The 25,304-nt window shown below is 43.0% G+C and overlaps 2 protein-coding genes across 2 annotated transcripts in view; both read right to left on the bottom strand.

The window, feature by feature from the left end:
- Nucleotides 1-5,902: 5,902 nt before the first annotated feature.
- Nucleotides 5,903-15,452, bottom strand: hao1 (hydroxyacid oxidase (glycolate oxidase) 1). The gene is made up of 8 exons (XM_034113583.1): nt 14,702-15,452; nt 10,922-11,073; nt 10,175-10,439; nt 9,735-9,907; nt 9,538-9,629; nt 6,680-6,838; nt 6,441-6,510; nt 5,903-6,039 (listed from the first exon to the last, which is right to left on the bottom strand). Exons 1-8 carry the CDS (start codon nt 14,836-14,838, stop codon nt 5,972-5,974), a joined length of 1,116 nt encoding a protein of 371 aa, XP_033969474.1. The 5' UTR covers nt 14,839-15,452; the 3' UTR covers nt 5,903-5,971.
- A 1,585-nt stretch (nt 15,453-17,037) lies between these two features.
- smg1 (SMG1 nonsense mediated mRNA decay associated PI3K related kinase) overlaps nt 17,038-25,304 on the bottom strand; it is a 60,142-nt gene continuing 51,875 nt past the window's right edge. Inside the window, 10 exon segments of the mRNA XM_034113789.1 lie at nt 17,038-18,251; nt 18,875-18,981; nt 19,253-19,429; nt 20,181-20,281; nt 20,361-20,572; nt 21,439-21,666; nt 22,434-22,613; nt 23,776-23,928; nt 24,178-24,315; nt 24,700-24,909. Of these exon segments, the coding sequence (XP_033969680.1) occupies nt 18,174-18,251; nt 18,875-18,981; nt 19,253-19,429; nt 20,181-20,281; nt 20,361-20,572; nt 21,439-21,666; nt 22,434-22,613; nt 23,776-23,928; nt 24,178-24,315; nt 24,700-24,909 (1,584 nt within the window). The 3' untranslated portion in view covers nt 17,038-18,173.

The following is a 25,304-nucleotide window of genomic DNA, read 5'->3' as shown; positions in this document are numbered from 1 at the left end:
GTCCTCACTGTGCAGCTCCTTCAGTGACAGGCTGCTGCACCCCACCTGTCACACGGAGAGATACCGCAGGTCCTTCCTTCCTGCAGCGGTCAGACTATACAACCAGCACAGCCCCTAGTAGACCCCCCCCCCCCCCCCCTCCCCTACACACACCACAACACAGACTATATCACCCCTTGCTGCTAAATACCAATCAATTATGTGCAATATGTGCTATATGTGCAATATATATATATGCCGTTAATAACTGTAATTTATAACTGGCTGCTAATCCTTAGAACCGTTACAAGGTGTGTTTTTTTTTGCATTTTGTATCTTGTCAATTGTGTAACTTGCTGCAGTTAAATACCATCATATTAACCCTAAGAACTGTTACAACCCTAAGAACTGTTACAGGATTTGTATTTTGGAAAGTCTTTTTTTTCCTTTTACTTTTATTTTTTCTATTATATTTTTTCTATTATATCATAACTTAGTACTTTTTTCTTAACATTGGTAACATTAAGCTGTCTGTGGCTCTTTCCTGCTGTAACGATGCAAATCTCCCCTCTGTGGGACTAATAAAGGTATTCTGATTCTGATTCTGATTTCATAAATCGCGTTATCAAGTACCAATAAAAAATGTCTTCATAATCGATAAGTCATCAGCCAATCAACTGTGAATAGCAAATCAATAATATCAGCAGGGATCAATACGGCCGTTATAGTTACCGAGGTGTCAACAAATGGTCGCTCTATAGTCATCAACAAGAATGGGATGATGTCATAGAGTGGCGAAGTCCCTCCCCTTCCGGTTGAGCCCCATGGGACCTTATTTCGGAAAAGTTATGCATTGAAGTCAATGGAGAGAGAAAGATTATCTTTCGATCCCGTTTGAATTGTGCCACGAATTACACATATGATGTTTGTCAATTTAAAAGATAATTTTGCAAGTCAAAAAAATTAAAATGTGTCGTAAAACTGTGAAGTAACACATTTGTTTGTGTGAAAGGCTCAATGAACTACATCTCTGGTCAACCACACACGTCACCAAGATGGCCGTCACTACTGTCTTGTCAACAAACGATTGACTATCACCACAATGAAACACGTCCTGAAGAATGTCATGCAAAGCCTACCTTCCTTTGATTCTCTCTGAACTGCCTGGTCGTTTTAATGTTTAATGTCAACCATTTGTGCAGATAGCATGAAGTAGAAAAGATCGCCGATGCTAACGTTAGCGTTAGCATTTCTCCCCCGGAATGAAATGGTGTATTATAGAATGATCACACCGGTGACAGTACTATTCAAAGGGTTCACGAAATATGACTACTACTCTTACTGTTTAACATTTTGGGTTACTTAATGTTACTTCATGTTAAGGCTAATAAAAATGACAAGGCTGTAATGCTAACTAACGTGCTAGCTACTAGCTAGGTAGCTAACTTGATCAAGCCACTCCTGGTCGTTTCATCAGACGGGAAGCAAAAGAACGAGCAAGACCCATTGCTGGTATAATAACAACCTGGTACTAAGCACACAGGCATCTTGTTAAAGTTATCTTATCTTAGCCAGCGCCATATAGATAGATTATATCTATATTGCGCTGATCTTAGGTATCTGAATGGTGGAGGTAAACCATTGTGACATCACTTACGCGACTCTGGGATTTGTAGTCTTTCTAGTTACGTATTTTTCATAGTCTTATATTTCAACAGTTTTACGACAAACTGTGACTTTTTTGACATGGAAATGATTTTTTAAGATTGACAAACATCATATGTGTAATTCATGGCACAATTCAAACGGGATCGAAAGATAAGTTTTCTCTCCCCATTGACTTCAATGCATAACTTTTCCGGAATAAGGTCCCATACCCCGGAAGTAAGTGGGAGGGACTTCGCCACTCTATACACTATATGTTTCGTCGTGTGTTTGTGTGACAATTAACAAATATATTGTACTATGATAAGTTAAAGCAAAATGATTGTCTATTGCCGCTTTAAGCTATTTGATTATAGTTTTTTATTTGTTTTATATTTGATACATGGATACAATGTGGCAACCATGAAGAAAATATGTGATCTGATATGAGCTCTTGATAAGCAGGAGGAACATTCCAGAGACTCTTTAAAAAATGGTGGACACATAGTGACCTCTAGTGTTTGATTTGTGTTATTACATCCAAATGAGAACATTAAGAGACGAGCAGCGAGTGCGGTTGCTCTGGTGAACGCAGCACTATACAAATAAAATATATACATGTGGGTATTTTGTCAGTATTTAAGTAACAAACCATTACACTTTTATACTTGTTAAAGATGAAACAATAATTTGTTGATCTAAACTATTTTATAAATTCAATGTTTCTGTCCTTTTACGTTCCTTACCTCTTCTGTCAGATTCTCAAAGGTCAGATAATTAATAATAACAATATTAACTTTCAGCCTTATCATTTTAATATGACTTCTGCTTCATAATGGGCATTTATTTGAAACACAATGACCTTAAAAACACAAACATAGTGATGGTCATATAAAGACAATGATGTTTACAATATTAATGTGAAACAAAAAGCATTTAATTACCACATATTTCAAAATTCATAAGCTGAATTTAAATAATTTCCTCTTTATTCACTCACTTGAAGTCATTAGCTAGTATTATTACATGTGATGATATACTATTTTAACCAGTTGAGCCCCATTCCCCCGGTACTGGGGGCAAAACGCAACATCTTGCAAGAAACAGCGTCTGAGGGCTTCTTAACATTTAACAAACTATGAATGTGTCATACCCACTTAACGGGAAGAAACTCAGCTATCAGACAATATTAACAATTTTTAGTTAAACGAAACACAAGGGTAATATCAAGCCTCTGAATTAGCCCTAACGCACTTAGCACAGAACTCACGGTATAAATACTTTATTACTTATCGGATCTGCACAAACAAGATATCAGAGTAAAGCTGGGATTCCACAGATTCTAGAGCAGGGGTATTCAACTAAAATTCAACGAGGTCCAGTTAGAGAAAATGTCCCCATGCAAAGGTCCGGAACATCAAAATGTCTAACTTGCTTTATGAATTAGTGTGATATATATTGAAGTAGCCTGTAGCTTTATCAACGTCATCAACAACTGACTGCCAATCAAATAAAGAAAGTACAATTCATTAACAACAATATGTATTGTCAATGAACATTGAACTATACAGATATACAGTAAATACTGTGGATATGTGTAATGTTCCTCTCGGGCTGCATTTAAAAATAAAATAGAGAAATAAATAAAATAGCTTTGTTAACCGTTTCACATCATGACTTAACAGTTTCAGACGATTATAGAACAATATCAGTCTTTACACATCATAACAATTGCACAGTTTTAAAGTTTCTCTTTCTTTCCCTTTTATATTGCAGTCCCTCACTCACTTTTCTTTAATTCAGTGCGAGAATTGAGCTTGAGCTTGTCCTGCCAGGAGTTTAAATCTGGGCTGAAATGCTGTCAGGGCCATTCTCATACACACATGCAGGTGCTCATTAGCCTCGGTTAGCCTGCCCTGGAACGATATTTAGTTTTAATTTTGATCCTGGTGGACTGATCATATTGGGCTCTGAGACTGCTTATTTTTTGTGACCTCAGTTCTGACTTGAGAGGGAATGTTTGGTCAAACACTTTGTGTTTTGTGGCGTTTTGGCACTTTTAATTAGGGTTGGGAGGGTTACTTTGTAAATGTAATCGGTTACTGAATACATGGCTCCGAAAGTAATCCGAATACAGTTACAGTTACGTGTCTTAAAAAAGTAACGTATTCAGATTACTTTTAGAATACTTTTGGAATACTTTATTTTTCTATAACAGATGGGTATGTTTTGGTGAACAGGAGACACTTATTTTACTGTTTTAATGGCTTATCAAGAGCACAACTCAAACACAACATCTTGGTGTCATTCTGGACAGCTCCCTCTCATCTGCACCCCACATAAAAAACATCACCCGGACTGCATTATTTGTACTCTCTTAAACCTTTCCTTAGAATATGTTATGAATTGTCAGGTGTCCTTGGGTGCTTTGAAAGTCGCCCCTAAATAGAATGAATTATCATTATTATTTATTATCTGAAACGACGTAATAACTTTTAAAACTGTTTCCAGTCACTTGCCCCATGCATTCAGCAGCAGCAGGCCATTCACTTTGATTTGATCCCGTTATGAAATGTCATCATTTTGACAATAAAGAAATGCTACATAAACGTTATCTTGCACATTTTATCGAACCATCTCCGTTTCTAACTTTCATTATATTTTAAAAGAGATCTCTCTCTCTGATCTGCGTGCGGGGGCGGGGCCTCACCGACACGCTGCATCTCTCTCGCTCACAGACACGCTGCAGCTGTGCAGTGTGCACACAGTTCTGCTGGTAATGACTATTACATTTTATGAGGAAACTTTTCCACCAATAATTCCCATAAGTATTCCAAAATGTATTCACTTCAGGTTTACGAAAGTAACTGTAATCAGATTCCTCGTTTTTCAAATATAACGCGAGCTGAATACAGTTACTTGATTTTTGTATTCTGCTTGAGCGCCACGGTCAATGAACAACTGAGACACACTGGTTCTGTGCTCCCAGTGGGCCGGATGAACATGAATGAGTCCGTCCACGCAGGGTTAAAAGCTCTGTTCTCACTGTCCACTTTCCTCTTCTTGGAGAGCGCCATGTGTCATTATTTGTCTCTCCCTGTCTGCCGCTAACACGCCTGTTCACTCTCCTCTCCGTCTTCTCTGCCTGTATCGCTAATTATTCTCTTTACTCACTTTCCTCTCCGCTTCTCTCTGCCGCTCTCTCATCTCTTCTTCTGTGTTTCTCTCCCTGTATCGCTCACTCGTCTCTTTCGCCCCCTGTTGGCAGCGGTTAAAATAGAATCACCCCGTCAAAATTGAAATCCCCTATTAATGTATTGATTATAGGTCCGGGTCCGTATAGGTCGGCGTCTGGGTCCGGATCCGGACCGCGGTCCGCCTGTTGCCGACCCCTGTTCTAGAGGTATAAGTATCTTTACTGTGCGACCAAAACTCAGGGCAGCGAAGGCAAACCCAGACCACACACCACGTAGCTTTACGGAGCCAAAACTGCAAATATGTCTTACCTTTGCTGTTTTCTGATCAAAAGTTGTGTTCAATGGCATTAAAACGCATAAAAACGCTGCTGAAGGTTAATCCAATGTCTCTGTGTGCCATTGAAATGATTACTGATAATCCATCATCATATTTATGGCTATAACCTAGTTTTCAGTTTTCAGAGCGTAACATAGCTTTCGGTTTGGGCAAGCTGCGTGCGCATCACTCTCACTCCTCAATGGTAACGTGTAGGTGGGTTTAGGAACTTCCCTCTCGATCCTATTGGCTCTAACGGTTCAAAAGAGGTGTCAATCATCAAAATCGACCGAGGGGGGCCAGAGATATGGCAAATCCACCCAAATGACCCCAGAAGTGTTTTTTGTGTGCTAAACCTTTCTAAAAAGGTCAAATTACACTTGTTTTGCATCAATCTTGATACAGGGTACTTATTATATGTTATAGTTTGGATTCTTAAAGCTTTTAGTCTACTAACCCATCATTCAAGGGTGGTTTTCACTATAAGTAATGTTTTTGTTTTTGGACGGACACTATAATTAAAAAATGTTTACTACAGTATGTTCAATCTGAATTTACTTTATAATTCTTTATTAATTCTGACTTCTCTACATCCAACTCGCAGGTTTATCTTTGCTTTGAGAAAAAAGATTATGAATTTACCCCTTTTAGAAGTGAAGTTATAGTCATTTGTTCTGGGAATGTCCTTTTCCTGAGCCTGAGACCTGAAAAACAGGCTTTGGGCTTAACTGGTTAAGTAAAACAAATACATTTGAAAACACACGGATGAATAAAAAAATAGTTTAATAATATGACAAATAGCAGTATAATATAGCCTCATCAGCAGGTTCATCTCTTACATCCTGGAAGTGAAGTCTGCTCTCCTGACCAGAGACCTGCTGACCTCAGATACAGAACGACAACCTACACACACACCACACCACACACACACACACACACACCACACACACACACACACACACACACACACACACACACACACACACACACACACACACACACACACACACACACACACACACCACACACAACACACACACACCCACACACACACACACACACACACACACACAAACACACACACCACACACACACACCACAACACCACACACACACACACACACACACCACACACACACACACACACACACACACACACACACACACACACACACACACACACACACACACACACACACACACACACACACAGAAATTAGAAAAATAGTTGATATGCCTACAAATGATGGTGTGTGTGTGTGTGTGTGTGTGTGTGTGTGTGTGTGTGTGTGTGTGTGTGTTACCTGAGAGAGCCATAGCCAGTCGTAGCTCCTCTTTAAAAAGTTCCAGGATCTCTGTCACTCCCTGTTCCCCCTGGATACACACACCATCTTTATTTATCAAATCTTAATGAAATTAAAGTCTAAGAGCATATGAGTTTAGTTTGGACAAATAAATAAAACATAATAAAATGTGTCAAAAATTCATTGAGGCATTTAGTTTCACTTTATGATTATGAGTGTTTGGGGGCGTGGCTCTTCACCTGACAGGCGAGCCCCCACAGCACGGGGCGGCCGATGAAGACTGCCTTGGCCCCCAGAGCTAAAGCCTTCAGCACGTCTGACCCCCGCCTCACTCCTCCGTCCATGAAGACGTCACAGCGCCCCTGCACCGCCCTCACCACCTCCTCCAGCACATCCAGCTACACACACACACACTCCTCATTTATTTCACAATAAAGTATGTAGGGATAATTCCTTAATCCTTAAATGAGTTCTCATTCTCAAAATCCTGTCTCTAAGACCATTTCTTTTAGTTTTTGGTTAAATTCTCAAAATAAGGCCTGTGGTTAGTGCAAGTTGTAAAAATGTTCCCATTTTGTTCTTCAGTATAAAAAAAACTGTAGATACCCCACTGGTGGATGTCTGTAGCTTTTCTGTGTTAAAAACAGCGGTTACTAACAAGTGTCTAAATGAGACTTAACGTCATCAATCCGAACATTAGCCGCCTTTAGCTTAGCGGTGGTAACGTTAGCCATTGCGGTTGTGCATGTCCATGTTAGCTCTTCACTTATGGCGATTGCATTTATTTTGCAAACATTTTTAAAATGGTTTTAATATGTGGAGATTATCCTACTGAACAAAACGTATTTTCTGCAATATTCCAAAATCCAATGAGAAGAAACCCACTGCTTATTGTTTAGTGAAGCCTTTCCATGCTAACTTTCAGATGGGCCGACACAAATAAGTAATTACTGCTCCATTCGATATTACAATGTTAATCTTTAGGATTAAAACGAAGCCACTAAAAGAATTGCCTTTAAATCATATTTCCTCTGTTCTGTTCCAAACTGCAATAATAAAATAGAAAAACAAATACATACCTCTGCTTGACTGTTTAACTTTGGATACCCTTTCCTGCCCCTTGTTGGAATCGTTTGCCTGTTCACTGAACTTCTGGTTGTGACCCCTGCCTGCCTTGAATCTAGTAAAGCTACTACACTGTGTTTCTCTGGGCTGTGCTTTTGGGTCTGTCACTTCAAGTCATTACAGAAGTGGCTTTGGACCAGTGGCATAATACCTGCGTTAACCAAAAAATAATGTTCTGGAGTGCAGGATTGCTGTAACCATTTAAATCAAATGGTTCGGCTCAACTCTACTCAACTCACTTTGGTACCAGGTGTTTTATCAATGTTGTTTTCCTCTGCAGATAGTACTCAATCAATGTAGGCAGGATTCCTAACTGCTCTGCGTGGCAACGATGTAATGAACTACTGTGACATCATTTTAACCCAACACAGCACAGCCACATAGCTCCATCAAGTTCTTGATGGATCCTTTATTCGAGTCAAACTTAGAAATGTAATAATCTGTGTGACAAACAAACGTTTATGATACTGACACGTTTTGTTCAGCAGGACAATCTTCACATATTAACATGATTTTTAAAGGTCTTCTATTATACAATTTTTAGGCATATATTATAGGTCTCAGATATATAAACATTTTATAAAAAACATGTCTATGAAGTTTTTTGCTCAAAATACCAAACAGATCACCCATTCTAGCCCTGCCTCATATCCCTCTATTGCAGCCCTGTTAGAGAAGTGCTGATTCTGGGTCTGTAGCTTTAGAGAAAAATGTGTGAAAAAAAGGGGGGGGAGCTTATGCCTGCTCAGAATTCTACCGAGATACTCAGCTAAATGCTGCCGTGATGAAACACCATATCATGTTCCAAACCACTTTAAGGATTATTTCTGAAACAGTATGGAGCTCAAATACTTATTTTCTTGTGGCGAGTTCCTCTTTTTTCTGCTTTTTTACACATACTCTCTCCAGTACAGGTTAGCTCTGAGTGTTAGCAATGCTTGCTAATGTTAACACAGACCATATTACTTCCAAAACACGTCGCGCATTGTTTCTCATAGCAACGTTTCTGATAGGGCCGTGGGTGTAAAGCCAGCCCACATTTCCGATATTACGTCATATCAGCAAATCTGGATCAGCTCCGTTGTACCCCCATTTTTAGAGGAAAAGAGAGAGGGTTTTGTTTTCTGACACTTTGTGAGTTCCCTGACACACCGGGGACACATATTTATGTATAAAAGACATTAAAAAGTGCATTTTGCATAATAGGAGTCCTTTAAGTAAAAAGCTAACGTTGGGCTATAAAGGAACTACAGCCCGGTCACATGACTTCACGTCACCGACGCTAAGCTAATAGAGTGGTGCAGTGAGAGTTCTAAAACCTGGAAGTGAGTTAGCATTTTACCACTACCGGTTCCCTCGTCTCAGAGCCAATGGGATTTCTCCATAGGATTTAGGAAAATACCACCGCTAAGCTAAAGGTAGTAAGTAGAGTAATATCTTTGTATATCAATTTGACACTGCTTATTTTTTGTATTGTATAATAATTCTCATGTTACATTTTTTTATTATTGTTTTACACATTCGAAAGAAATCTAATCAAATCAAATCAAACAGCTAAGCTAAAGGTGGCTAATGTTGGGCGTGATGACGTTTAGTCGTCTAATTTAGTCACTTGTTAGCAACCGCCGCTTTAATGACACATACAGTAGAATGAGAGAGCTTATGTTAACCACAGACCATATTTTGGTAAATGTAAATAAAACAAAACGTTGACTTCGAGACTTTGGAAACTGGAAGTACTAAAATGCGGACTCATTTCCGGGTTTAGGACCTGTTGCTGCACCACACTATAGGGAAGGTAGAGAATAACACTTCCTTTAAAGGGTTACACCGGCTAGCAGTTTGTTAGTTAGAATTAGAAGAGTTTGTTACAATGTTGGTTTGTCTGTTGTTAGTATACAATATGGAATAATTGTAGGTAAACATTTATTTATTTAAAAAAAGAACAATATACAGACAAACACACACTGACCGTGGCAGGAACCCCATCCAGCTGTCGAGCTCCGTGATTGGACACCAGGATACCATCGACTCCATAGTTCACAGCTTGGACAGCATCCTCAGCTGAACATACACACACACACCAAGTTGATTGACGTTGATTGAAGGTAATTCCTTCATCGGGGTAAGCAAACGTTTGTGTGTGTGTTTGCGTGTGTGTGTGTATACCATTTAGGACTCCCTTGACGATCACAGGTAGGTGTGTGTGTTTTTTCAGCCATGTGATGTCGTCCCAGCAGAGGGTGGGGTCTATCGCTTTGGCAACATAAACAGCCAAACCACTGTCGTTGCCATAGTTACCCTCAGAGAAAGCCAGGGAGGCTGATGAGAAGTTAGACAGGCTACACACACACACACACACACACACACACACACACACACACACACACACACACACACACACACACACACACACACACACACACACACACACACACACACACACACACACACACACACACACACACACACACACACACACACACACACACACACACACACACACACACACACACACACACACACACACACACACACACACACACACACACACAAGTTAGGACACTCTGTGGACTTGATGGTACTCTGCTGTTGTGGTTGCTTCCTACCTGAGGTGTGAGGGAAGTTTAAAGCGGTTGCGCATGTCATCCAATCGCCTCCCCAGGTAAGGTGTATCCACGGTAACAAATATGGCCTTATAGGCCGCCTCCTCTGCCCGGCGGACCAATGACAGAGTGAGCTCTCGGTCTCTGTAGATGTAGAGCTGCAGCCACATGACCCCGCCTCCTGTGGCTGTCATCGCTGACATCACTTCCTCTATGGTGGATGTGGCCCAGGAGCTCAGCATCATCCCTGTCCCCGCTGCTCGGCTTGCTGGGTAGAAACATAATATAACATATTTTCCACCCTCTATAAATGTGTGGCATGGATGACGAGTTGTGTTGACTAGCTCTGTAGCTCCCCTAATATGAAGTAAATACACAAAACAAATAGAAAAAGTTGACAGATTACACATAATTGTATTATGTTAGTTCAAAGTAATAATATTAAAGGTCTCCTATCATGCAAAATGCACTTTTTGATGTCTTTTATACATTAATATGTGTCCCCGGTGTGTCAGGGAACTCACAAAGTGTCAGAAAATAAAACCCTCTCTCTTTTCCTCCATACCCACATCTCTACAAACGGGGGAACAACCGAGCTGATTTCAGAAATGTGGGCTGGCTTTACGCCCAAGGCCCCATCTTCTGGTTGCGTTAGATTGGGGTCTGAGATTAAAAGTTGTTCTGAGCTGTAGCCTGCGAATGAAAAACTGTGATTTATATTTCATTTTCTAGTAGCACACAGCGTGGTACCTCTGGCTGTGGCCATCTCCCCCTCAGGGTGGGCCATCCTCTGCATGGCGGTGGCTCCCACACACACCGGCATGCTGAGCTTCTGACCCAGCACAGAGACGGACAGGTCCACTGAGGAGACGTCCCTCAACACCCGGGGGAGGAGACGCCACCTGCACAACGTCACCAGTTCATTCTTTCAGACTGCTTCACACAGTCGGAACAACAGAGGTCAAGCTGGATTAACTGTGGATAACGTGTGATAGCTGTGACACATTCAATGACACTCACACTCAACAAACTGTGTGTTTAATCTCGATTTTGCACGTTTCTATACTATTGTGAAATGGTCAAATGGGAGGTGAAGAGTCCTAAACCTTGGAAATAAGTCATAAATCAACATTTTTTGGAAGTTCTTTGGTTAGATTTATGTAATAAGGTCTGTGGGTAACAAAAGCTGAATACATTTTCTCCTTTTGTTCTACAATTTAAAATACGTCAGGAAATACCCCACTGATGAATGTCAATATTTTTTTCTTAATCAGACGACTAAACGTCATCACGCCCAACATTAGCCGCCTTTAGCTTAGCAGTGGTGACGTGAAGTCATGTGACCGTGCTGTAGTTCCTTTATAGCCCAACATTAGCCGCCTTTAGCTTAGCGGTGGTGTCGTGAAGTCATGTGACCGTGCTGTAGTTCCTTTATAGCCCAACATTAGCCACCTTTAGCTTAGCGGTGGTGATGTGAAGTCATGTGACCGTGCTGTAGTTCCTTTATAGCCCAACATTAGCCACCTTTAGCTTAGCGGTGGTGACGTGAAGTCATGTGACCGTGCTGTAGTTCCTTTATAGCCCAACATTAGCCGCCTTTAACTTAGCGGTGGTGACGTGAAGTCATGTGACCGTGCTGTAGTTGGAGTTTATATGTGGAGATGTGGTGACACAGAGATTATTTACTGTTACATCCCAAAAAGCAATGGGTCAGCCTACAAATGTACGTCATCACTGTACCCATTATAGTTCCTTTTGCAATAACTCTATTCTGTGTGTTTGGTGTGTGTATTGGTTGAGTGTTTTACATTAGTAGTGATATTATGGGAACACTGGGTCAGTCTAACATCTGGAACTAAATCAGCCTCAGACAAACAGCTGGTGAGTGAGGGAGCTCAGTGTGTGAATGACTAACTGTCCAAACGAAAATGATATTCACTCCAATAGGGTCAGTGTTTATAACATCTTATCTACTTTAAACACATGTTCAGACTGATTAAATTAATGATTAAGGACCATTTAGTAGTGAGGGTTATATTAGTTTTAGGGTATTTGGTAAGTGTTTTTTATTTTCTAATCTTTCTCTGTGAACTATCTCCAATTTTAGATAACTTCATAATATTGTTGTAGTGACTTAAAAGTTTCTAGAGCAGCCACTTCCAACATACGGGGGTGTGATTTCAACGCACAAATAATCCAAAACGATAATCCATTTTGTCAAGATGAATCCATTTATTTTCCATTGCCGCCACATACATCTTTCCTTCTCAGTGTGTCTGCTGTGTGTGGTTGAACTGGTTTAGCTTCCCCCGTCTAACACCAACCCCTTCCCCATAAACAGACATAATATAGCAAATAGGAGACCAAGGGGTGTCAACAAATATAGTTGGGGGTGTAAACAACTAAGGTGAGTAGGTAAGTATTTAACAATTAAAATAAAAACAAAACTTATATAATAAACTCAGTTAAATGGCTCCTACAATTGTAAATCAAAATGTGAATCTGTTTAGTGTCTGGGCTCATATTCTAAAGTGCTCATCAGGGTGTGCTGTTTCACATACTGTATCTCCATTCTGTCTTATGATTTCATATATATATATATATATATTTTCGAACTTTTTGTAAATAAATAAATAGAATTTTGGGCCGCCATATAGCTCAATAGCTAGAGATGGCGGCTGGGGCCCTGGGCCATTTGCCACATGTCATCCCCTCTGTCTGCATGTTTCAACTCTTACAATAAAGACACTGGTAGCCCAATTTAAAAAAAGACATTGATTTGAATGAAATCCACCCAGCATTGGATAAACTTAGTGAGCCAGATCGTGACAGTCTGCTGGGTTAGTTGGGCTTTAACCAGTCACAAGGGACTTTATCATTGGGATCAGTGTACCAACACTGATGTTTGCTGAACCAGAGATGATGAAACAGTCAGACTGATGCTTAACATCAGGTGATATAGAAGAGTTGACTTTATAGACAAAAGGAAATTAAATCTCTTGGCGTGGAGCCTTCAAACAGTGTTGAGTGAGGTTTGACAGATTGATATATTCCATTGAGATAAGATTACCATTATTAAAGGTTTAGGCAAACATCATCTCACTGTCCTTACTGACAGTTTGATTTGAATACAGTTTGTTTTGTGTAAACTGTACACATGGAATGTAGTCACAGTGCACTGTACTGCACAGTTGATGAGTGACAAACACTGAGCAGAGCTGCTCTAATCATTACCAGCGTGTTTTTAAAGGGACGAGGGGCACAGTTAGCGTTTAACCTAAAAAAGAAGTTGGTAAAGAAAACAAAAAGTAAAATGAGGAAAGATACACCAACATTTACTAAAAGCGTTGCATAAACGAAAAGCAGCAAAAAAACAAAAACACTTTAACAACTGAAACTAGGAGACACAAAAAAGTGAGGCACACAGCGGGGACGGGGGCACTTGGTGACGTTCAGGATTATAAAGTTGGACAACTGTCTCTGTTGTCTGTTATAATTGTATACCCAGTATATTTGAAATGAATAGGTTAGCTAACTTGCTAACAGCAGATCTACAGTAATATCAGGAGTCTTGTGATCACATTTTTTAAATAAGCTGAAAAACAAACATTTTAGTTACATTTCCAACAACAGAGACAGTTGTCCAGCTTTATAACCCTGAACGTCACTAAGCACTCCGGTCCCAGCTGTGTGCGTCACTTTTTAGTGTCCCCTGGTCTCCGTTGTGTTTTAAACTTCTTGCAGCGTTTCATTAAGGCAGCACTTTTAGTAAACACGTTTGGTAAGTTGGTGAAGACGTTTCTCCTAATGGAAGTGTTTTGGGCCGTTGTTACGCATTTGCACCTGTCAGCCACCGTACGTCTCGCACTCAGTAGGCCTATACACAAAATATGAAGTCCAGAACAAACCCAGAGGATTATGGGCATTGTGGTCATCATGTACCTTTATACCTGTACATCTCCTAACATATCTTAGTAAACACACACTTATACACAAGTATACATAGTGTCCATTGAGGAACGTTATATGGGCCTGCTATGGCACAAGGGACTAAACTCCTGCCAAAGGAAGGAAGCCTCAAGCATTATATGTTTCACTTTCTAAGTAAGAGGGGCCCCTAGGAGGGACATTATTCAAAAATAACCTTTAGAGTATATGCACACATTTTATTAACATGTAGGCTAAGTGATGCACATGTTGTCACAAGGATAATAAAAAGAGGAAGAAAAACAGCTGCTTGAGACAATACAAAACACAATAATGATATTATGAAATCAATCAGAAAACAAGAAATGACACAACAGAACCAGAGGAACATGTTCACCTGCAGTCAGGTGTTGCACCAGAGACACTGAGGTGGAATAATGATATGATATTGGAATGGATTTAACCACTCTGTCTTCTTTGTATCAGACTCCTGCTGTGCTTTAAAGGCTGAGGCACAAAGTAGATGTGTTGGAACATCATGCTAAGACTCTGTCCAACAGAGCTGCTCAGTGTGTGTGTGTGTGTGTGTGTGTGTGTGTGTACCTGTTAAAGGCAGCCACATTGTCAGCCAGTGTGCTCTGCTCATCAGCTCCTGAGCGGTAGTAATCGTAAACGGCTTTAGGAAGAACTTTCTCAGCTTCTTTCTCGAAGTCGGACACACACACACGCTGTCCTGCCATGGCTGTCCCCTGAGCGTCTGTCCCTCACACACAGGACACACACACTGATAAACAGAGCCGCTGTAATCATTAACCTGCTGCAGCCGGCCTCTTCCTAAGCATCACTTCTGAGGGGGGCAGTTTACACAAGATAACAGAACAAACACTACATGTTATTTAGCTTTTATCCAAACCACTCATAGACCCTCTGTCCTCCGATTGGCTGCCCTTTATACAGTGTGTTTAAGCTGAAACTAGGCAAGCAGCATGTTTACAAAGACATTGTAACACTTTTTTCATTATTTTGAAGTCTATGAGGATTATGAAATAAAATTGACATTGATATTATTGGTAGTTATATATAATTCTTTTAAATCTATAATGCTAAAATTAAATCCTCACTTTGGTTCCAAACATACTGTCCAAATGAAACAGTATGTTTATTGCTTTTAGGGATATTTCCAAATATCTGGAACAAACTGCCAGAAACCTGCCGGTCCGCTGCAACTCTTAAATCCAGGCTGAAGGCTTTTCTTTTTGCCTCTGGTTTTAACTGAACTATTGACATCTTGCACTGCACTGTAACTTTTATTCATGTTTTATTATCTTTGCTTTTCAATGTTTGCGTTTCCACTGCACTATTTCTTAATGCTCTTATTGTCTCTCATTTTTGTAAAGCATTTTGAATTGCCTTGTGTTGAAAGGTGCTGTATAAATAAACTTGCTCTGCCTTTGTCTTCCCCCTGTAGTAACCATGGCTGCAAAATGCTAAACTGTCTATTTCATTTCATGATATGAGTAAAGATTAAAAAAAAGAAATTAGTGCTACTGATACCAGTGCTTGAATTGGAATAAAAAAGGTGCCAGTACTCTAAATCAGCAACTGTTTCAAGTCAATTTATTTATACAGCCCAAAAACAAGAATTTGGCTCAAAGTCATAGTATATCCTAATACTGGTGGGTTTGTCTCTTTACTGTATATTTTAGAAAGGCTCACTGTACTTAAACAAAATGACTCAGGGTGCATCTGAGATTAGAGGGGGTGCAGGGGTAAAGTGCTATTTTTATAAGTGGGGAGTGGACCTGACACCCTCTAGGGGGGTCCGGGGGCCAGCTCCCCCGGGAAGATTTTTTTTTAAATATTGAAGTTAAATGCATCAATCTGGTGCACTTTGAGAGCAAAATGAAGAGATAGATACCTCTCAACATCCATATGAAACAGAACTGTAAACAGATTTACTTTTTCTTTATGGATATAAAAGAAAGTAAAGCCTGACTCCTACTGGCGGCTGGTTAAATGACTCCTCGTCCCTGAGTACACTCACCATCTTTCAGCAGGAAAGGAGAGAGGGAATCAATGAGAGACGGGAGAGAAGGCTCTGTGGGAGCTAGTGCTACAGAACTTGGAGCAGGAGGCTCGACCAGAGAAGGCTCCCCGTCAGACAACATTTCTAACACAGGCACAGCATTTCTGTATTAGCAGTCGGCTCCTTGTCCGGCGACAACCAGCGGCATCTCATGACGCATGACGCATCTAGGTGCATCTACGCTGGGCATATTTCTTGTCATGCATCATGACCATAGACTGTATATATATATAAAAGGTCATGACGTGCCGCCGGCTGAGTATGCGGCTAAGTACCGGCATCTTACTGAGTACCGGCACCTTGCCGGTACTCAGTAAGATGCCGGCACCACATGGGTAAAAATCAGAAGTGCCGGTACTGTGTACCGGTGAGTACCGGCCCAATTCAAGCACTGACTGATACAATCTGACAATCGTACAGATGAAAGAATGAGGAGAGCCAAGTGTCCTCACCGAGGTAACAGAGCAACCTGTGGCCAGGCTTTAATGCGGTCACATATAGAACATGAGCCTCAGGGGGACCAGGGAACTCAACAGAATTCAGGGTCCTTTACATGAGCAGTCCGTCCTTCTTTACTTAGGAATTCTCCTGGTCAGAATTCCTTGAATTAATTGACATACTATCAGGAAAAGACATGGATATGTTTGGGGACGAAAGAGTGCCTTTATTTTAGATGCAGTGTTGAAGGGGAGGCAGGGGGGGGGGACGGACGGACATTGCCTAATCATTTTGCAGGCGTGAGTCAGACCCGCGTAATATCTAGAAGCTGTATAAACAGCTGGAGTTATACAAACAAATAAATGAGGTTTCTTGCGTCTATGGATTCTCATTGTTCATTAGAAACACTCCACACTTCATAGGTCAATGTTTATTTGGCATCCAACAAAATCCAATAAAAGCTTTAAGAATGAACATTTTGCACCATCACCAAAAAGATCAATTCTCCCACTAAAAATGTAAAACTAGTAAGTCAATATTAATAAAATGCAAGCATTGGGGGGGGGGGGGGGGGGGGGGGAGGAGTATGTATGAGGCAAGCAACAGCTTGTGACAGGCATTTCAAAAAAGGCAGAAAACATCTACAGGTCTAAAGAAGGACAGAAGAGTTACAGAGCTCACACAGACTGAAGAAACACACCAAGAAAAAGAGTGAGGCCGCCCTCGTGGAGTGACGTCACCTCATGCTCTACGAGATGAGACATCAGAAACTAGTCACATGACAGGCCGTTCACTTAACCACAGAGCACAAAGAACCTCCTCAGAAAACAACTCCAATCAACAATTCTGTAAAAGTTTTGACTGTTTATCAACCAAAATACACTTTGATTGTTCCCCTTCATTTCCTTCACTGCAGCTGCTGGGTGGTGTGGATTCAGGATCCTGAAGAACCTTCGCTCTCAGCTCCTGCCAACCCGCTGCCAATCACAACGGAAAAGATTAGAGAAAAACAAGTGTGACCATGTGAGTGGCCCATCTGAGCCCCCCCGGTGAAGTCCCACCCACAGCGCGGCGGCTGTGTGCTTCAGAGGGAGGCGGCTCACTTCCTGCTTCACCCTGCCCTCAGGTGGACTCTGATTGGCTCAACAGGATGCAGTGATTTATGGGTACAACTTGACGGTGAGCTATGCAGGTGAGGGGGGGGAAGGTGTTTCTAAGTCGAGGGTGAGGAGGCGTTTGCCTTCCTTCCTTCCCCCTCCCCCCATCCGGCACTGCGTTGCCTGGTCAAACCCCAGAAAGGAGGGCGGGGCGGCAGGCCCACAAAGCGTGTGTTAGCCCGCTCGCCGGAGGTTGGGGGGGTGTGGTTGCAGCGGTGCTACGAGGTCGCTGCACCGGTTTGGGTGCCCAGGAGTTTGGGAGGCGGATTGAGCATCCGCCTCCCGTTCGCTCCCCCCAGTGTGGCCCGGTGCTGCTGTTCCGACACCCCAGACCCGCTGGACTCTGGTGGATCTCCAAGCCTTCGCTGGAACAAAGACATGAAGGAGCAGGCGCTCACACCCAGGCCGTCCAGCCCTCATACAGCTGAGCCAGGTTCTCCATGCTGGTGGCTTCTTTGATCACCACGTCCACCTGAAACACAGCGACACATGAAGATCACATGAGCATCAGACACTGCTCAGTTCATTCAATATTAGTACTGATAATATGCCAGACTCTGAGAGACTTACAGGGAGACTTCCAGCTGATAAGCCACAAACACACTTTGAAATGAGTTGCTTTTCTCAACCCACCCTCCATTTATCCATTCCTGGATGTCTCATTCTAGGTACCGTCTAAGGTGCCTGTTAGCTAGTTAATTAAACAAGTCAGACAAAGGTGCCACTAGTCGCTGAAAAAGAGTGACTAGTAGAATTTTGTATTCAGTAAAACAGAGTGCCGAGCTATTGTGACTATACTACAATATGCTATGACTAAGTGCTAACAAAGAGCAAACCAGTGTAAGCGTCTGATATCAAGGGCATGGAATGAATACACAAACGGATGCCATAGGAGTGTGCCTGAGACAGAACCCCCACCCTGAGGCTCAGTGCCTGGACTTCAGACCAGCCTGACAGACAGCATCCACCTTCACCCCCCCTCTATGTCCCATTCATTGTGCCTCCTTCATTAAATCTTTAAAATGACATTGTTGTGGCGTGTTACCTGCTAGTGAAATGATGATTAAATGTGCCGTGTGTGTGTGTGCGTGTTACCTGCTCTGTGACGCTCATCCTCCTGTTGGGGTCGATGTCTCTGCCCTCCAGCTTGGCCTTCACCCTCTTCCACACACTGACTGCGTACGAGTTCCTCTCCTGGACCGCTGCAACACAATCAATATCGAGCGTTCATTCATGCTCCTTTCAGTTTTTCTTTTATTCAAAGTCTACCTCAACCTTCTCTAAATAACTGACAACATGTGTTAGCATGTCTATTAAAAGTCTGAAAGCCACATCTCTATTCAAATGTCTATGTTTAGTCACGCTGTGAGGGTGACAGACGTGTAACAGGTAGTTAAAGGTTGAGCAGCGTCACTGTGTTGCTCCTGAAGCTATGGGGGGGGTAATATGAGCAGTCAGTCAGTGAAGAAGTACCTCGTCCTGTTTTGGGGTCCCGTACCGCCCTCTTGGGGCTGGGGTTGAGGCCTTTGCTGTTCACCAGCAGAGTGCTGGGGGGGGTGTCAGTGGGGGTTCCCAGGTTACGGGGGAGAGCCTTCCGTGCATTCTGGGACATGGAGTCTGGCTGGGTCTTCACCCCACTGCATTTAACAGCTGAGGAAAAGCAGATATGACATGTTCAAAAACATACATGAGTGTTCTATCGTAGAGAACAGCAAATTAAATTCAGGCAGGTTTAATAAACCATGAAGCGGTAAGGACTAACGCAGAAACCTAATCATGAACCTAGAGGTGCCTATTTCTCTATGTGTTTTGTTGACAGAGCTGCACAATATGAACATTGAGACTTGTGCAACAGTCACAACACAGGAAGTGCAATGTCACGCAAGTTAGGAACAGCAAAATGTCATGCTACAAGTTTTTGCCACAATACTTAAAGGTGGGGTAGGTAAGTTTGAGAAACCAGCTCGAGATCGCTAGAATTTTAAAATACACAACCGGAGAAAATCTGCCACTTCCTTACAGAGCCCCTCCTCCAACACACACGAACGCGCACATGACCCTTGAGGGCACGAGATAAGTTTGTGCACAGATGGAAGGCTGACAGGCAGGTAGGCCATCCAGTTATTTTAGCCGGGCCGGCTAAAATGATTGGTCGTACTTTTTACAGTACCACGGCTTCCACAGATGACATTTTTTATGGATTTTTTGTCAAAGCACTTAACATTCCGATAGCAATGAATATCTTAAGAGCATTCCATGGAATATAACAAAAAGTGTATCTCGAGCCGGTTTCTCAAACTTACCTACCCTACCTTTAAGGAAAATAAGAACAGTTTTTATTGACTGAGGAGATCATTTACTGGGTTATATATCTCTGGATGTGACAGCTGCAGTGTCCTACCTGCTGCGAAGCTGGTCTGAGCGGCAGACACAGGACTGGAACACTCCCCCTCTCTGTCTGTCACCAGAGGGGAGGCAAAGCTCACCAGGCCATTGTACACACTGTAGAGGAGCACACACAGTGTTAGCACAGTATGTATACAGTGTGTGTGTGTGTGTGCGCATGTGCGTGTGTGAGCACCTCTGGCTCTGGGCGTGCAGCTCCTTCAGGGTGGGGGGGATCTCCTCCAGCAGCTCCAGCTGCTCCTGGCTGCGAGGCTGCCCGCTGGCCTGCACCACCGTGAACAGCACCAGCTGAATGTTGTCCTGCCAGGCTTTGTACTCCAACAGGAAGTACCGCACGCTGCCCTCATAGGTCACCTCCTCCCCGTCCGCCAGCGCCGCCTCCTCATCCTGTTTGGAGAAATAACACAGAAACACAAATGATACTGACCATCCATGTATAAAATAAAATAAGGTCCTAAGTGTTATGACTTCACTTCAAATGAATTAAATGTTCACAGACTTGCAGTGGTGTACGGGTCAGTGTGCAGGTCAGTGTGCAGGTCAGTGTGCAGGTCCAGGTCAGTGTGCAGGTCCAGGTCAGTGTGCAGGTGCAGGTCAGTGTGCAGGTCAGTGTGCAGGTCAGTGTGCAGGTCAGTGTGCAGGTCAGTGTGCAGGTCCAGGTCAGTGTGCGTGTGCAGGTCAGTGTGCAGGTCAGTGTGCAGGTCAGTGTGCAGGTCAGTGTGCAGGTCAGTGTGCAGGTCCAGGTCAGTGTGCAGGTGCAGGTCAGTGTGCAGGTGCAGGTCAGTGTGCAGGTCAGTGTGCAGGTCAGTGTGCAGGTCCAGGTCAGTGTGCAGGTCCAGGTCAGTGTGCAGGTCCAGGTCAGTGTGCAGGTGCAGGTCAGTGTGCAGGTGCAGGTCAGTGTGCAGGTGCAGGTCAGTGTGCAGGTCAGTGTGCAGGTCAGTGTGCAGGTCAGTGTGCAGGTCCAGGTCAGTGTGCAGGTCCAGGTCAGTGTGCAGGTCCAGGTCAGTGTGCAGGTCAGTGTGCAGGTCCAGGTCAGTGTGCAGGTCAGTGTGCAGGTCCAGGTCAGTGTGCAGGTCCAGGTCAGTGTGCAGGTCAGTGTGCAGGTCAGTGTGCAGGTCCAGGTCAGTGTGCAGGTGCAGGTCAGTGTGCAGGTCAGTGTGCCGGTCAGTGTGCAGGTCCAGGTCAGTGTGCAGGTCCAGGTCAGTGTGCAGGTCCAGGTCAGTGTGCAGGTCCAGGTCAGTGTCTTGTCCTACCTTGGACATGGCTCTCAGCAGGTGCTTGACGTCGGCCAGCTGGCGGTTGTGGTTGGACAGAGTGGTCTTGATGGAGTCCACCAGCAGCTGCAGGGTCTCTCCGCAGGACTCCAGCTGCTGCTCCCGCTCCTCCCGAGTCCTCCGCTCCACGCTCAGCTCCTCCTCCAGCTGCCTCTGGGCACAGCTCAGCCAATCAGCACTGCCGATGGGCAGGTCCAGCCCCGGGCTCTGTACAGATCAACAGAGAGGATAAAGTAAGGTGTGGACTTTCTCTCTTCTAGTTCAGCTATAGGGCAGTTTCTTTTTTAACGAATGGGCCCCTGTATAGGCCTGTCACGATAATTAATTTTGTTGGACGATACATTTTCCCGGAAATTATTGCGATAAACGATAATATTGTCGGCACCGTTGTAAGACCATTTTAGACCACTGACAGAGTAGAGTGGCCGGTCACATCTTTATGTAAACAAACGCGCATGTAAACGGCAATTTATCGAGGTCAGAAAAGTTATCTAGTTCATTTAATTGCTTATCGCGACAGGCCTAACCCTGTATTGTTTTTTCAAGGATGCACCTGAATCATCTAATTATAACTAAAATGTTTTAATTGTAAGAATGTCTGACATGTAAAGGAACGGCCTAATATTTTAATGAAGAAATGACATCACAAACGCATGGCAGTGCATCACCACCTCTATGCTAAAAGCGGCTACATTTGGACGTGACTTTTAGTCGTCGATTTGGTCACCTATAATCAGACATTCACCAGTGGGGTATTTACTGATGTGTTTTATGCTGTAGAACGAAATATAAATATCTCTTCGGCTTGTATTAACCACAGACCCTATTCCAGGCATCTAACCAAAAACGCTTAAAAATACATTGACTTTGAGTAGAGGGAACCGGAAGAGGTCAAATGCTAACTCATTTCCAGGTTTCACGACTCATTCCTGCAGCTCAGTATACAGCCTGTGTGCAGGTCGGAGGTCACCCACCAGTCGGTGCAGCAGCTGGAGCTCCAGTGGAGACACAGTGCTGCTGAACTGGGCTGCGTATGAGCAGGTCTGCTGGCAGCGCTTCAGCAGCTCAAACAAAGCGGCGTCCATGTTCAGAGCCTCGGGGGAGCGGGTCCGGAGGCCTTCAAAGTTCAGGATGGTGGAGCACAAGAAGGTGACCTGGGAAAAAGATCACAAACATGGGTTGCGTTCGAATACTCCAAAAAAACAGCTCCTAAGTTCTAACCCTATCGTCTATTCCTTGACCTCTGAGTGAAAGGTCACGGGGTTAAGGGATAGTGGATAGGAGAATTCAAAAGGATTTAGGAGAAGAGACTGCGGCACTTTAGAGAATCCGACTGCACTTTCACTATCCCACGTGTTTATGATGCACCAGCGGAGGTCATAAATGTGCGCCTGCTGCTGTGGGGAAACTATGGAAACTACAGTTTTCTATACAGCGGACTACAACATGGATGTTTAATAAGAACGAGGGACTACTGTAAACTCATCTAGAGACTCTGCACCGTGCTCTGATGCTGTTGTTTTATGCTTTATGAACGTGGACAACAGAGAAACATATTCTTCATGACCAAAGTTGGAATTGAAATAAAAAAGGAAAGTGAAACTTATGCTCGTCACCCTCTCCCTCCGGTCCACATTAATACAAATGATCCCAATACGTATGATTGTATGAAAAGATCTTAAAATCAATACAAATGTATTTATTATAAACGTTAGTCCTTAACATCTATCACTGTGTATATCACCATTCAAACATCTTTTAAAAGTTGAACAAACCCCACACAGCTCAGTAAAGACTGTGAAATGTTGACTTTATTTAATCATTTCAGTAAAAACTAACGTTCATATTTCTCTTTTTGATTATAATACTGATGAACGTTCAAAACAAAGCACTTTGGCAACTTACCACATACGTTTTAAAAAGCTTAATAAGCACCGTAACTTTCATGATATCATTTCTCGTTCATAATCGGTTGTTTCCGTGAACGGCCGACTGTTGTGTGACGGCAAATGCTGCGGCCGCAAGGCATTGTGGGGCAGCATTTTCTCCTCTCCTTTCGGTTAGGGAGGTCCAGTGGTTCCTAAGCTAAAGGAGGTTATAAAGGAAGTTTGAAACCTCCTTTCCTTTTAATTTAGAGAATTCGAACGGCACTTATCATGGCTGCCACTGAGGGACTTCCGGGTCATTTCACTCCGTTAGGAAGGTTCCTAAGCTAAATGGACTATTCGAATGCAACCATGGGTCATCTATCAGGTGCTGGGGCTGCTAAAAAACTCTGATGGAAGTTTCACAGTGGGCTTGGAGCAGTGGTGTTACCTGGCTGGTGCGCTGGTTCTCTCGGGCCACCATGGCGCGTCTCTCCCTGATGGTCATCTCAAAGTCCTGCAGGACAGGGGCGAGCGCTGGGTTGGCCCCCCCCGCCCACTTCAGGCGCTGCTCGATGCTCGCCTCCAGTGCCGCCAGCTTCTCCTGAGGACACAGTCAAACTGCATTTTAGTATTCAGCAAAAACAACCCAACAAGAAAAAAAGGATTTCCTTTTTACCCAAATTACAATCATTGGCAACAAGTGCCAACTATTGCTCACAATGTAAATACATGCTTTATAGTTTGGCATTTCCTTAAATTGATAAAGGCTCCAGTATGGGACCATCTCTAAAGGGGAGGGGCATTTGATTGATGGATGACACACAGTACGGTGTAATGCTCTGATACTGACCTGAATAGCCACGATGGATCCCTCATCCTGACTCAGCTTGTAGAGTTTCTTCTTCATGTTGCTGAGGATGACGGAGCGCGGGGGGATGCTGACACTCAGAGGCTGGTTGTTGGGGCCCAGAACATCCTCATGCTGCCACTAAGGGGGTAACATTCAGAATAAAAAACACATGTATACCTGAAAGACACTGTGCTGACCTTTTTAAAAAAATGTTAAATACATGACATCATCACTAACTCAACTTGCTAGTGTAGCTCGCATCTATTACAGGTTGATCAGAAACAGAGTACTTTATTCATCCTGGGGGAAATTAGGTTCTGATTACAATCGCTCCATTTAGAATGAAATAAAGTCAAAGATACATTGAACAAAATGGAATGATTAAAGTTAAAGTAAGAATGTCCAATAAAAGATACAATAAGATAAATATATTTTGTATTATTATTATTACACAAACAATTAAGTACAAATCCTGAGCCTTGTGAGTTATAAGATTAATTTGTTCCTGGTGACTGAGTGTACCTGGAACATGGCGATGTGCAGCTGGCTCCTCTGCAGGCTGGCCTTGGCGGCCTCCAGGTTTGAGTCCAGCCTCCTCAGCAGGTCCACCTTCTTCCAGGCCGTGTCGTAGGAGGAGGCCAGCACCGTGGCCCTGTTCAGCAGCAGCTGGGGGCCCCGCCCTGACGCCAGGCTCTGCTCCACCGCCTTCTTACACAGCTCATCCAGAGGCACCTTCAGACAGAGCAGACAGGGGACTGCTCACACGCTGACCATCGCAGGGACCTCTCTCTACACATGTTGAACACTAAACCCTTCTTTAAAGCAAATATACCCAGCTAAGAGTTTAATATCTTCAGAAGATAAAGTGCACTGAGTCCCAACTCACAAAGTGACTGTATTTATGCCTATAAAATTACCCTCCGCTGAAACCCATATGCAATTGGTGTGGAAGTTTGACACATGCATATCATCAAAATGTTCTCCTTTGAGCAAAAACCTCATTGCTCGAGTATTTGAATTTTTCTTTGACAAAGCAACTTCACATTTGATGGTGAAATGGTCATTTTTTTTTACACTCTACTCAATAGGATGAGTTCGTAAAGGTTTGGTATAAAAATACTGGAGAA

This window comes from Trematomus bernacchii, unplaced genomic scaffold (assembly GCF_902827165.1).
Source record: "Trematomus bernacchii unplaced genomic scaffold, fTreBer1.1, whole genome shotgun sequence".
Classification (NCBI taxonomy): Eukaryota; Metazoa; Chordata; class Actinopteri; order Perciformes; family Nototheniidae; genus Trematomus; species Trematomus bernacchii.
The sequence above is the reverse complement of the archived record's forward strand: the minus strand, read 5'-3'. Positions and strand labels throughout refer to the sequence as shown.